Source organism: Nicotiana tomentosiformis, chromosome 4 (assembly GCF_000390325.3).
Source record: "Nicotiana tomentosiformis chromosome 4, ASM39032v3, whole genome shotgun sequence".
In the NCBI taxonomy this organism is placed as follows: domain Eukaryota; kingdom Viridiplantae; phylum Streptophyta; class Magnoliopsida; order Solanales; family Solanaceae; genus Nicotiana; species Nicotiana tomentosiformis.
The window spans coordinates 66,500,311-66,515,774 of NC_090815.1; the positions used below are offsets into that span (position 1 = coordinate 66,500,311).

A 15,464-nucleotide genomic window follows, 5' to 3' on the forward strand; every position below is an offset into this window, starting at 1 on the left:
TTGCATGGTCCTAGGACGATATGAGTGGCTTGAGCACATCCATAGTAGCCCATAAGCTACCCATCAATCTCATGTGTCCACCGGTAAAGAAGAAGATCAGAAAGTTCAAGCCAGATATGAGTTTGAAGATAAAAAAGGAGGTCACCAAGAAAATCAAAGCCTAGGTTCTTCGAGTGGTCGAATACCCGACCTGGTTAGGCAACATTGTGCCAGTTCCAAAGAAGGATGGGAAAGTTAGAGTATGTGTTGATTAACAATATCTGAACAGAGCAAGTCCTAAGGATGATTTCCCGCTGCCCAACATACACATACTGATTGACAACTGCGCTAAGCATGAACTCCAATCTTTTGTGGATTGCTTCATAGGATACCACTAGATTGGAATGGATGAAGAGGATGCCGAAAAGACCGCCTTTATCAAACCATGGGGAATATATTATTACAAAATGATGCCGTTTGGTTTGAAGAATGCTGGGGCTACCTACATGAGGGCCATGGCAACTATCTTCCATGACATGATACACAAGCAAATAGAGGTGTATGTGGATGATGTTATCATCTAATCTAAAAGGAGTTCGGAATCACATAGAAGACCTGAAGAAATCCTTTTGACCGGCTTCGAAAATACAACTTGAAGTTGAACCCTACAAAATGTGCCTTCGGAGTCCCTGCTAGAAAGTTGTTAGGCTTCATCGCCAGTCGCCGAGATATCGAGTTAGACCCGTCAAAAATCAAAGCTATCTAGGACTTGCCACATCCAAAGAATAAAAAAGATGTGATGAGTTTTCTAGGGCGCCTCAATTATATCAGCCGTTTTATAGCACTATCAACGGTGATATGCGAGCCAATCTTCAAAAAGCTGAGGAAAGATGATGCAACAAGCTGGACTGAAGAATGCCAGAAAGCCTTAGCCAAAATCAAAGAGTATTTATCCAAACCGCCCGTGTTGGTCCCACCAGAACCAGGAAGACCCCTACTGCTTTATATGTCTGTGTTGGATGGGGCCTTTGGTTGTGTTCTAGGACAACATGATGAAACTGGAAGGAAAGAGCAGGCGATATATTACCTGAGCAAGAAGTTCACGCCTTACGAAGCTCGGTATTCTTTATTGGAACGCACCTGCTGTGCTTTGACATGGACAACCCAGAAGTTGAGACATTATTTCTGTGCATACAATACATATCTCATATCAAGGATGGATCCGCTAAAATACATCTTTTAGAAACCCATGCCTACGGGTAAGTTAGCAAAGTGGCATATATTATTAAGTGAGTTCGACATCGTCTATGTAACTCATAAGGCAGTCAAAGGGCAGGCATTGGCGGATCACTTGACAGAAAATCCCGTAAACGGAGAATACGAACCATTGAAAACGTATTTTCCCGACGAGGAGGTATCATTTGTAGTAGAAGATATTACCAAGGCATACGATGGTTGGAGGATGTTCTTCGACGGAGCAACAACCTTCAATGGAGTGGGTATCGGAGTCGGCTTAGTATCAGAAACCGGTCAACACTATCCGGTATCTGTAAAACTAAGGTTTCCGCGCACCGATAATATGGCAGAATATGAGGCCTGATAATGCGCTACGAAGAACACCAAAATAATGCCATACTTACACTGCGTACAAGAGCTGATCAAGAGATTCACAAAGATAGAGTTCAAGCATGCTCCAAGGATTCAGAATGAGTTTGCAGATGCATTCGCCACTTTATCCTCCATGATACAACACCCAGATAAGAATTTCATTGATCCCACCCCAATTGGAATTCATAAGCAGCTAGCTTATTGTGCTGATGTTGAGGAAGAAATTGATGGAAATCTGTGGTTCCATGACATCATGGAACACTTAGAAAAGGGAGAATATCCAGAGCACGCTACACACACTCAGAAGCGTACGCTTCGAAAATGGGCCAACCATTTCTTCCGAAGCGGAGGAATTCTGTATAGAATGACTCTTGATTTTGGGATTGTTGTGATGCGTCGATGCCAATGAGATGTCTAGATTGCTCGAGGAAAAAAATGCCGGAACTTGCAGACCCCACATGAATGATTTCGTTCTTGCCAAGAAGATATTAAGAGCAGGATATTTCTGGATAACTATGGAAACAGACTGTATCAAATATGTTCAAAAGTGTGACCAATGCCAGATACATGCTGATATGATACGAGTGCCGCCTAACAAACTCAATGCAACAAGTTCGCCCTGGCCCGTCTCTGCTTGGGGTATGGATGTTATCAAACCAATTGAACTCGCTGCTTCAAACGGACATAGGTTCATTCTGGTGGCTATAGACTACTTCACAAAATGGGTTGAAGCCACATCCTATAAGGTTGTAACTAAGAAGATCGTGGCAGATTTTGTTCGGGACCGCATCATTTACTGATTTGGAGTACCTGAGTCAATCATTACTGACAATGCCGCCAATCTCAACAGAGACTTGATGAAAGCCATGTGTGAAACATTCAAGATCAAGCATCGGAACTCTACAGCATATAGGCCGCAAATGAATGGAGCCGTAGAAGCAGCCAACAAGAACATCAAGAAGATATTAAGAAAAATGGTAGACAATTAGAAACAATGGCATGAGAATCTACCATTTGCTTTGCTCGGGTATCGCACCATAGTTCGTACATCCACTGGGGCATCTCCCTATCTACTAGTTTACGGTACTAAAGTCGTTATTCCCGCCGAAGTAGAAATCCCTTCCTTAAGAGTCATACAGGAAGCTGAGCTCATCGACGCAGAATGGGTACAAAGCCGGTGTGAACAACTAGATCTCATTGATGGAAAAAGAATGAACGCAGTATGTCATGGCCAACTCTATCAGAATAGAATGGTAAGAGCTTTCAACAAAAATGTTAGGTCAAGGCAATTCACACCGGGACAATTGGTACTAAAACGGATATTCCCACATCAGGATAAAGCAAAGGGGAAATTCTCGCCCAACTGGAAAGGCCCTTACATGGTTCACCGAGTATTAACAAGAGGAGCATTTATACTCGCAGAAATGGATAGAGAGATTTTTCCAAAACCTATCAATTCAGACGCAGTCAAGAGATACTATGTTTAAGATTATGTTTGCACTTTCTCTTTAATGTAACTGAACTACGCTTGACCCGATCCCCATTTAAGAGGGGATACATAGGCAGCCATGTGGGTTCGGTCACATCATAATAAAATCTTCATTTCCCCTATGGTTAGAAACTGGGGCAAGATCTCGAGTTTGCCCGACCTCATCATGTTTGGAATCACCAAGGAATGCAACGCAGGAAGTATGCACTTAAACTGGTGCAAGATTTTGAGGAGGATCCTAAAACTTTCGAGTCAAGGAGGTTGCAATGTCTCAAAAGCATGTAACAGTCATCAATTCAAAAAAATATTTTCTCTCGTGCCATATCACATATTTTAAACAACTACATTTTCGTAAAAAATTTATCAAACGCATGTTTTTCAAAAATTTTGTTTCTATAGCAGCCAGACATTACTCAGGGTGACTTAAGCAGGGACTTCAGACGAAAGCGAAGGTGAAGCAAGGAATTGAGAGCACGAACCAACCTTTCCCCTCACAAATGATTTTTCTTTGGATTCAGGTGCAATGAACATAATAGGAACGTCCGAAAATACATACACACAGATCTTCACACCGACAAAGGTCACCAAACGCAAACACATCAAGCTAAAAAATGCTTTATTCTCTCGCATTTAGTCATTTCTTTTCTTGCATTGCCCTAAGCACTTCCCTCATCATTACATAAGGCCAAGCACTGCCCTCATCATTACATAAGGCTAAGCACTGCCTTCTTTTGCATGAGACTAAACATTGTCTCTACTCATTGCATAAGGCTAAGTGTTGCCTTTCATTGCATTAGGTTAAGCACTGCCTCCACACTACATGAGGCTAAGCACTGCCTTTCTTTACATGAGACTAAAAATTGTGTCCATTTCTTGCATGAGGCTAAGCATTGCCTCCATTATTGCATAAGTCTAATCGTTGCCTTTCGTTGCTTGAGACTAAGCATTGTCTCTACATTGCATAAGGCTAAGCATTGCCTTTCCAAGCACGAGACTAAGCACTGTCTCCATTCTTTGCACGAGGCTAAGCATTGCCTCCATCATTGCATAAGGCTAAGCACTGCCTTTCCTTGCATGAGACTAAGCACTGTCTCCATTCCTTGCACGAGGCTAAGCATTGTCTCCATTGTCGCATAAGGCTAGGAATTGCCTTTCCTTGCATGAGACTAAACATTGTCTCTGCTCTTTGCATCGGGCTAAGCACTTCCCTCATCTCATACAAAACTAAACCTTGTTTCGTCTCGTTCTCGCATATGACTAAGCATTATCTGTTTCCTCTATCAAACAATCGATATCGCTGCATATTTGCATCTCATGGGATAAAACATTGCCGCATTGTCCGAAGGCGTCATAGTCTGAGGGCATCATCCTCATAGTCCGAAGACATCATGCCATGGCCTGAGGATCTCTCAAAATTGCATATCATTATTCAAAAGCGTCATAGTCCGGATGCACCATCCTCATGGACCGAGGACACCATTCCATGGCCTGCAAATCCCTTATCATACGCTTCATGGCCCAGGACGTCATGGTCTATGGACATCATCCTCATTGTCTGAAAGACAACTCTCATGGTCCCAAGGGAATCTACATCATGTTTAAGTTTATGTAGTAACCCATATATTCACGTGCATCATGTTTTGAGTTTTGCAGGTAACTTGGGAGGTAACCGTTCTACAAACAGGAGCAATTTTTGCTCCGGTTTCTGTTCACAATGTTCACATCCTTTGACTACCTCAAACGTAACCGATGATCAGCAATTGATTTCCTTTTGTTCTATAACCGTTCAAATATTTTCCTCATACACCTGTAACGTTAAAATTCACATTCATAGTGCCACCTGAAATTATTTGATATTCACGACACTATCACATCCAAAGATCTTTTGAAACACACGGTCAATCTTGTAATAACTCCATCAGTTTCGTTCGCCGTTGGATCCAGAACTATACACGGTCTAATTCCCATAACACCAGGGATTTGTAGGCAACTCAAGAACCAAGGTTTGACCCTCATTTTTTCAAAATGCATCATTCCTCACTCACTTCGGACAAAATTGGTCATCATTTTCTTTACCTGACAACTCTTTCATCATTCCCGGGTAAAGAGGGGCAGCTGTTGATACCCAATTTTGCCCTCATATTTTTTAATAGTATATATACGTTCATAATATCATTTTTCCTCACTACTTAATTTAAAAGAGTTATACCAATATTTTCTATAATTGTTATAATTTTTAAAACTTTAAAATTGATTTTCTTGCATTTTAATTACTTGAATATGCATTAATTACCCCTTAAATTATTTTGTGACTGCTTAATCATCCAAATTTATCATTTACACTCACATATATGTTTTACAACATTTTTACTTCATTGCATATGATTACATTTGCATTTTTACCTATTTACACAATTTTTGCAAGAGTAGCCTACATTCTATACATAATTATATTTATTATATTATTTATGTTAGAAAAATATTTTTTTTATATTTTATAATGTTAAGATATTATTTTCCAGCATTTTACTGTATAAATAATATTTTTATTTTTTATTAATCACTTTTATAAATTATTGTTTCATAAATTTCGTATATTTAATTTTTATAGCCCAATGGAGGGCTAATTTTCGGACCAAACAGACCCAAATCCCTGGCCCAATCCCTTTATCGCAAACCAAATGACCCTTTTGATCCAACCCGGTCACGACCCGTTGAACCAACCCGCCCCGCTCGAGTTTTAATCTTGACCGTTGATCTCTCAAGATCAACGGCCCACAACCACCCTACGATTTTTAATAACCCAACCCCAAACCCTAATCCCCATTCTCCTACAGACTGCCGCCACCATTTCCCTCGTCTTTCCTCCTCCCTCTTTCAGAAACCCTAGCCGCCTTCACCAACCTTCTCCGAATTCGATTAATTCATGAATTCCTGTCATGATTCACTTACCTTTTATGGATTATCTCATTGTTCTTTACAAGATTATGGTATTACATAGTACTTGCCCCATTTTTGGCAAGCACCAATATTCCTAATCAAATAGAAATCAGACTTACTCCTCAAGATTCAGACGATTTTTCGTCTATATACACTCATGGCAAGATTATATGGGTCTGGTTTACCAAGATTCTTCGGCCAATCTCATATTCTGGGCAGAACTAGGGTTTGCCTGATTTTTCTCCTAATTTGGTTCTAAATTGATTCTGCATGCTTTTCTTTCTTTATTTGTGTTTGATTGATTATATTTTCTTATTTGTTTGTTCAATTTCCATTACTACATAAACCCATCCCCAACTCCCCCATGAGATTCTGAATGGCAAGAAGAAAACTACTATTGTTCTCTTATTCTTTCTTGTCCTATACTATTTTGAGGCTCAATCTTTTGGCAGGCTGAAAGCCAAGGCCATCGGAATTCAATTCTCGAATCTTTCTCAATGTGAGCACTGCCCGGGGTTCATTCGAAATCCTTGGGAACTGTGAGGCACTGAGATTCATGGGTTCTACTGCTCGTTTTTTGCTATTGACATTGAAGTGTTGCTGAAATTACTCCCCATGTTTACTTATTCGTCTGTAATTGGTAATGTAGCTACGACTCTTGCAATTTCATTTTTGTTTCTTCTCGTTTAAATTCCTGCTATACATATCTATGTATTTGAGAATTTTTATGAACCAACATGCCATTATATGCTTTGAAACTCTTCTTGAGGCTTTATACCTTCTAGTAGCCCAACTTGCATATTTGTTGCCTTGATTCTGCCATATTAAGCCTACTTGCTAATGTATGTGCTCGAATGCTCGTTGTTGTTGCCTATTCTGAGTTTGGTTTCTTTCCTTGTTCTTTACTCTTGTGATGAGTCGAGTCATGTCCAGAACCTGTTCTAAGTCTTGACTCATTCATGCGCGACTTGATACTTTTCTAAGAATTAACTCCTGTTTATGTTATTAGCCCAGGCATGCTTTCCTTGCTACTTATGAACTAATGCTCGTTCCCTGCCTTATCCTGTACCTTTGTGATGAATCCATGCATGCGTTTCAGACCTTGTTAAGTCATTCCTGTCCAACCTGCTAAGTTTTGATGTTGTACTGATTAGCTAGGGCCTGCTTTCATGTCATTTAAGTTCTAGTGTATGCTTTGACTTATGCAATCCTGTTTGAGACATTTAGGAAGACCTCATGCCTAGCCTCTTCCCCCATATGTGATTAATCCTAGTGCAGGCTAGTACTGTTAACCTATATTTGACATATCCTTGCCTATTGTGAGTCCTGGTGCTATTTAAACCTTCGTTTATGATTGATAATGTTAAAGTCTTCATGCCCAGTTGATTGGATTATTACAGACTATGTTCATTAGCCTGTTTTTGATCATATTTGCACTAGACCCTCATGATAGAAATCTTACTTGTTTCCGTCTGTGATTCTGTAAGATTCCTCTGTCAAGATTGTGTTTAAGTTAACCTTAGATCATATTATATCCTGAAACTCTATTTGGGTTGTCTGTTGGTTGGTGATGTTCCTTCCTCTCTTCTGAACTTCTAGTATCTTATGTGTATAACTCTGTGTGATCTCATCTACCTGTTGTGGTTTAAACTACTGTTAGTTGCAGTCCTAAGAATTAAGTGTGTGGACTTCGAGTGGTTTGATTAATTTATGAACAACTTGTTACTCATGTGGTTAAGTCTGGCATTGCTGGGTATGTTGATTCCCCCTTTCAGACTTGGTATGGGTTTGGGTTCGAGTCATACAGCTGATACACTCTAAATGTCCTGAGGTGTACCTATACCTGGGTTTACTATTTTTTTGTGTGAAGAATGAGATCACTGAAGACCTTGAAGTTGCTGGGTTATTCCTCTCTGGGCCTGCTCTGCTTTTTGGGCCCTGTACTCATTCAGCTTGTAATATTCGAGCATGTACTCTTCATTTTAGTCCTGTAATAATTTGTAAACAAATAATTGGGGCGTTAGTGGAACTGGGGAATGAGTGTGCTTTATTCTTACATAAGGGGTAGAAAACATGCCTATAGGGTCTACGTGCTTTATTTGCTACCTTGTTTAACTTGCTCTACTTCTGCACACCAGTAGAAATCATGTCTATAAGAATTGCATACACCTCACCAAATTTGTCTAATACTCGCACACTATCTCAAACATGTTAGTAATTGCTATAATTGATTTCCATATTATTACTATGTGTTAAGACAACATGACTATAGGGTGTATAGCACATGCTTTGTCAACCTAGAAACCATGCCTATAGGACTTCAAATAATCAATTGGTCTATTGCTTCTATTACTTTTAGGGTACTTCCCATCTAAATATCATGACTATAGGACCCTAATCTTTTAATCAACTACTTCTGTTATTTTCATTACACTGCCCCGCCTAGATGACATGCTTATAGGATTAAAGTGCTGTAAAATCAATTTCAGTTATCAACTACTAGAAATCCTGCTATTAGAATGCCGTCACCTACCTAAGATGTTTGTCAATAAAATCAGCAATGGTAATTCGGAATTTTGAGATTGTTTCACTGTCTTATTGCGCAAATAATTAGAAATCATGCCTATAGGACTTGCAACGCCTTTAATCTGCAAGTTCGTTAGTTTAAAGCTGTATTGCAGCCTATACAACGATGGAAATCAGAATCACATAGAAACTATGCCTATAAGCTTAATAGCTCTAATGCGTTTGAAATTGTCTATTGCCTAACTACCCGCATGCATTTGTTGTTTAATACCGCTAGGTTAACTTGAGCCTTTAATTGTACTTATGTGTAGTCCTACATATTTTTGAATGTGTGCTAGTTTTATCATTTTGAACATCCTAAGTGAAGTCTAGAACCACCCAAATAGAGATCCAAAGCCTCCTGGACCTTATGTATGGGACGGGTAGTGCACACATAGGGTACGACCAAGAATTGAATTAGAGCGCCTTTAGGTAAACAACTTTAGCATAGTAATCGGGTAGCAGGAGATTATAGTCTGTGCCCGCTGAATAATATGAGCAACCCCTATCTCAAAGGAGTTGCGAAATAATATTTATGTTGCACGGGGTGATCCTTTAGGCTAAAAAGCATAGGACCCCCCCTCCTTTTCTTTTCTTTATGTATTTGTTATTTACACTTAGTCATCTAACATAGATCAATGTAACTGTATCATTGTAATCATTAAGATTTATGTCAATTCTCACGTGTTCTAATAAGACTCTTCGGCTTCTAAATTTTCTTTTATTTATTTTATCACCTAGCCTAATTACGTAATCCACATAATTTAAAGTTCGGCTGGGACCCACAGCTGTGGACCTCGAAGAGTGCCTAACACCTTCTCTTTGAGGTAATTTGAGCCCTTACCCGATCTTTGGTGACATGGACTGGTCAAACAGAGTTATTTGCAAATAGGTGCCCGAACGCACCTCAAAATTGTTAGGTGGCGACTCTTCTCTTTTAATACCCATTTAAAAGAGTTGTCAGACATTGAAACCCGCTTTCACGAGAAAATGGGGCGCGACAGCATGGCGACTCTGCTGGGGATTACATAGGCTCTTACCATAATGAACTTGACTTATGTGGATTACTTTCTTTGTCTTAAACTGCTATTACATGCACATCCCTTTATCTATTCACCTTTATTTGTTTTAAAATGCTATTATATGCACATCCCTTCCCTTATTCTCCTTTATTTGCTATGACATGTATGATCTCTCTCCATCTCCTTCATCGTTTCTAAGACTGCTATATTATCACTCTCCCATCAATATTTCCCTACCTGCTTCATTACGTTCTTGCACATGTTTCATGAGCTAAACTGACTTCTCTCTTTTGTCTTTCTTTTCTTTTCTCCTCATTTTCACTTTTACTATTTACTGCTTTTACGTACTTTTATCATGCAAATACTTGGCAATGTGTTATTATTTTTGCAAAAAGCATGCTCTGCATCATACTCCACTCGTGCTAATTATCAACATAGTGGCACTTGATAAGTGTCCGCACTTTCCTGTAATCACCCTTCTTAAATTGGTAAGGCTTATTTGCGGTAGACTAGTCGATCAGCGGTGCAGTCGATGGTCCCGTGCCTTTTCCATTAAGTTGTCCACTGGGGATTACCAGTCTAGACCCTTCCAGAAACCCTACTCCAATTTTAAATTTAGATGCATCACGCTAAACCTACTACGGGTTGAAGTTTTGTTAACGTAACAACCCGCTAAGATGAGCCTTGTCCAAAGTCTGACGGGATTTCCACAATCCCAATGGACACTATCATATTATATGCATTACTTGGCGAAAATGTGCCAACGTGTTTATCATTATTGCGTAAGTAGTCAAATCTGGAGGGGGAAAGGGCTAATCTTTGTTTGTTTGCAGAAAATGAAGCACGAAATCCCCAGGTTCGGTATGGTCCAGAATATCTCGCCTTTGCTACTTGACTGGTGTAAAGACCTTGCGCCTTGTGACAAGAATCATGTGAGCCGGATCCAAGAGATCACCCCACTCAGGGACTGTCGACCAAGGTAAACTCGGACAGCTCGGGCTATCGAGGCCCGAAGGCACAAACACCTGTTAGGTAGTGCCCGAACTTTAAAGGCTACGACCACCCCCATTCGGGGACTGTCGTCCTAGGCAAGCCCGGATGGCTCGGGCATTGAAGCCCGGGGTAATAAGCCTATTGGGCAATACCCAAACTTAAAAGGCTACGACCATCCTAGAAAGGGCTCGGAGACGTCTGAAGCCCATAACCAAAACATAAGGCCTTCAAAAATTTCCAAACCCGTCCAAAAGCTACCCTCGGAAAAATTATAATCTAAGAACTTCCAAATAAGCACTTTGGGGAAAGCTTCCGTCATACCAAGCCCCCACGAGTTATAAACAAAATCACATCGAGAACAAGCCTTGTTCGAACCTCCGAACAAGACCTTATTACTACGTGCTAAGGCACTTGAAATCTTTGCAATCGTAAAGAAAAAGCCAAAAGAATCCAAACTTGAAAATGCCAAAGGGTAAAATGAAAAGCCTTGTATATATATAAAGATCTTTACAAAGGCCAAACAGCCTCAACAAAATATATAAAAATACAAAAACAAAGAAAAATCTACAAGGCGCCTAAGCCTGATCTTCGGCGGAGCCCGCCTCATCACCATTGGGATCTTCTCTGCCCTCAGAGCCTTCCTATTCCTCGGGATATGCCAACTTATTGGCCTTAGCCTCGAGCCTCTTAACGTTTTCGATCTCAACCGTTAAGTCGAAACCCCGGGCATGAACTTCCTCGAGAGCCTCCCTTCGGGACTACTAATTCACGTATTCGGCAATAACTTTTAGGTGGTCCTGGGCTGCCTCAGCGTTACCTTTATACTGGGCCACCATCTCGTCGGCGTCGGCCCTGGTTATTTCCACCACTGACTTGGATGCTTTAAGCTCCTTAGCAAGTGTATCCTGTTCGGCATTGGCCGAGCCCAGTTGAGACTGGAGGTCCTCGATATTTTGGGATCGGGCCTCAACTTTCTCCCTCGCCGCTCGAAGTTGGGACTCCGCCGATGCCAGCTGCTCCTGGGCAGTCTCTTTTTCCAAAGCCAATCGGTCCATTTTTCCCTTCCACTCTTCGGCTATGGCATTGACCTCGTCCATCTCAGCTCGGAGCTGGTCGACCCGATCAACCTTCTACTGGACCTGCGGGTTCTGACCGTTAGTCACAATGTCTAACTTGGCATCACTAACTTCAAAGATCTTTACCTGTTCCACCAGGATGGCATGTTCTTTCTGAGTCACGTCCAACTCGGATCGAAGGTTCTTGACTTCTCCTTCGCGTTACTTGCTGAGAAGCTTATTCATGTCCCTCTTCTCAACTAGCCCTTTGACTTCGGCCTATAAGCTCATCCAGTTACCGGAGGAAGGTTTCATGGTAAAGCATAGAGGCCTGCAAAATAAGGAGATGAAAAGGCATTAGAGCTATCAGAAACTAAACCCGAAGATAAAAGAGTGTGATAACACCTTACCCGGTTCAACGCCTGTTGTGCTTCGTTGAACAAGCATGGCGCATCCACCTCGTTCATATTTGCATGGACTTCTTCGGTTACCCTAAAGGGGGTGGGGGGTGGGGGGTGGGAAGAACCCAGGCATTTTCCCGCAATGGTGATAACAACAGACTGCCTCGGACTAGGATCCGTGCTCGGGGCAGGGAACAAATTGATTAACCTCGGGCTCAAGTTCGACCCGCCGACCTCCGAGAATAGACTTTTCTTCGACACCTCTAAATTGCCCAACCCAGTGAAATCTTCCAGGGCGGTTGAGTCCACACCATCAAAGAAGCATATGAGGGTATCATCCACTCTATGGAAGCCTCCGTTGGATCGTTCCTTTGTCGCTCGGGCTTCGTCAAACATAGACTCCCTGAATGAAGGTGATCCTGGAATTTCTATTGCACCGGGCGGGGTAGAGCCGACGTCTCGAGGAGTCTCGACAGACGGCACGTGGGCTACCAAACTTTCATCCTCCTCGGGATCATCCCTGAGCCGGTAGAGTGAGTCCGAGTTAGGCACTCGGGAGCTGGAGCTTTCCTTTGACTTACGAACCAACCTTCTCCTTGGTTTCTTTTTCTCCATGCTGGGGGAACTTGGGGCCCTCTTCCTTTTCTTGTCTCCTGTTGTGGCTACGGGCTGATCCAAAGGAGAAGAATCAGCGGGCAAGTCCTCATCCCCGACTGGAGGCCTATGCTCGACGGTCTTACGTAAACCTGCAAAAAGGAAATAAAGGAAACAAGAACGTGATGCTATAGGAAATAAAGAGATCTTACCATGGGAACGGGCCTCCCAATGGCCCTTCGAGAGTTTATGCCACGAGCGCTCGGAATAAGGTATCTGTGAGACAATGCCTTCGATCCACTCCTTTAACCGAGGGACATCATTTGGGACTCGAGCAGCAGCTGCACCACCACGAATACCAATGAGGAAAAAGGAGATGAGCATGAAATCAACATTCGAAGGAAAATTTTACTTACGTGATGCATTCCACTTCTCGGGGAATGGCCTAAATTCAGCCGGAATCAAGTCCAAGGTCCTTACCCGGAAAAAGCATCCTTACCAGCCTCGATCTCGATCTTCATCTATACTTGAGAATGGGGCTTTACTAGCCCGACGCACGAGCTTTATTAATCTCCCTCGGAAGATTCAGGGACTGTAAAGGCGGAGTAGATGATCCACAGTGAGCCGACAGGAGTCAATCTTGTTCACAAAAAATCAAAGGAGGATTATGATCATCCACAACGATGGATGGATCTGACCGAGGCATACTTCATACCTCTTACAGAAGTCTATAATGACCGGGTTCACCGGGCCCAGTGTGAAGGGATAAGTGTAAACACTTATGTATCCCTCAACATGGGTAGTAATGGCCTCCTCAGAGTCGGGGACCACTAGGTCCTTGTCGGCGCAGTTGCAGTCCTTTCGGACCGTGGGGAGGTCATCTTCGGTGATTGAGCAAATATATCTCGATGCCTCCTCACGCCGACCCTGCACCGAAGAGGGATTCTCAACCTTGAAGTCGTCAGTGACCGAACAACCCCCAGGAATGAACATCTTCAAGGGAGATTCAGGAGCCGGTTCATCGGTAGTGACGTTAGCGGCAGACCTCCTAAGGATAAAAGCGACCTTTTAAGGAATAGATTTCGATATTTTGGCCATTGTTATCTGAGAAAAACATGAAAAAGATAGAGAAAGGGTGAAAGTTGAAAGCTCAGATGTGTTGGCTTGAGTAGAGGATGAGTAAAAATTCTGCAACGTACTGAGAAATCTTGAGTAATGGAGGTAAAAATGCTAGAGTATAAAAAAGGGTAATGAAATCCTGAAGACAAGAGGGTAGAAGTTTGGACGAAAAGTGAAAAATGAACTAAGGAGGCGATATTTATAGGGTTATCACGACGCTTCGCATCTAGGGGTAGCTAACCGACGGTTGTCATGCATTTGAGGTCATAATGACACGACTGACGGGACACTTTGGTTTCTCTGTCATTTCGTGTCGCAGTGTGTTGAAGAAGAGATCGAAGAACTCATGTCGTTTCTCGTCGTTTCCGTAAAACTTACTTTCCGAGAAATGAGGGGACTATCTGTATACGGGTGAAACCGAACCCATACGCCAGCTCGGTTCCTGATAAAATAAGTCGAGTAAGGGACGCGATGACAAGGAACCAGAATCGAGGTAGGGGACTCATCGAGTCAGGCACCGGGGGCACTACGCCCTCCCCCCTCCCCCCCCCAAGTATATCCGCAACCAACTACGTATCACGGCACATCTCGGCATGTACCGACGGGAATCCAGTAATCAGTTAAACGAGAGTTTTTTACTTTCTATAGAATTGTACTTAGGGTATAACTCTCCTACTATATAAAGGGGAGTCGGATTGTTCATTAAACACGTTGTAACATGCATCCCAAAATAATATACAATTATTTTCACTGTCATTCATAGCTCTTATTCTCGTTCATCAGTGGTAGCCATTGAGAATCCGGATCGAGGGTGAATATTTCATCAAGGTTGGAATCATCCTCCTCGCGTGGTTTGAATTTACTATATCTTTGTATGTTTAATCTAACGCAATTTATCGTTTGTATCTAATTAATTCAGCTATACTTAAAATCACTTACAAATTTAATTGTTAACCGTTTTTTTTTTAAAGTTAAACACATTGAAATTTCTTTGTCAAACAAAGTCATACTTCTTTATAAAGTAATCCATGCATTAATAATTCATAGGCTTCTGCAAGAGTAGTGCAAGCTTTTTATCCTGTCTCCCTTTTATTTTTGTCATCCTTTCCAATCTGGCTCTTTCTCAGTATTATATTCAGTTTCTGGTTGCTGAATGAATCCATTAAAACATGGATGATATACATAGCTATCTCTGGAAAATAAAGAAAAATCAATGCGGGGAAAGTGAAGCAAAAAAGATGGTTCCCCGTCCTCTATTTTAATTTGAATCTTTTCTTGCAAGCAAAACTGTGTAAGAAAGAGGTTCTTTCAATTTTTTTTCCTCCTTTTATACCAATTAATAAAACCCTAGGTTGAAAATTCAAGCTGGAAATACTTTTGAATTCTTCTCTGCAAAAACATAATCCTATGTTCATGAATAATATCAAATGTTTGTGCATGTTTTAAATATCAAGAACTATATCTCACTACATTTTCTTGTTTTTGATGATGCACATACACTTTATTGCATGTCAACATTATGTTTCTCGCATATAGAGAGAGAGAATAGATAAAAATTTGGGAATTAATTAACAATTTTCTTACTTTTAATATAAGTGCGACTTTTAGGTGTAATTATGGCTCAATTATTGGAAAGTCCTGCACGTCGTATATACTCCACTTTGCTTTTTCTGTTTCGTGACATTCCCACTTTGCGGTG

At 41.4% G+C, this 15,464-nt stretch overlaps 1 protein-coding gene across 1 annotated transcript; it reads left to right on the forward strand.

Moving 5' to 3' along the window:
- The first annotated feature begins 1,606 nt into the window (after window positions 1-1,606).
- On the forward strand, window positions 1,607-1,996 carry LOC138909843 (uncharacterized). Its single transcript, XM_070201059.1, has one exon. The coding sequence runs from the start codon at window positions 1,607-1,609 to the stop codon at window positions 1,994-1,996; it is 390 nt and encodes a 129-aa protein (XP_070057160.1).
- Window positions 1,997-15,464: the final 13,468 nt, after the last annotated feature.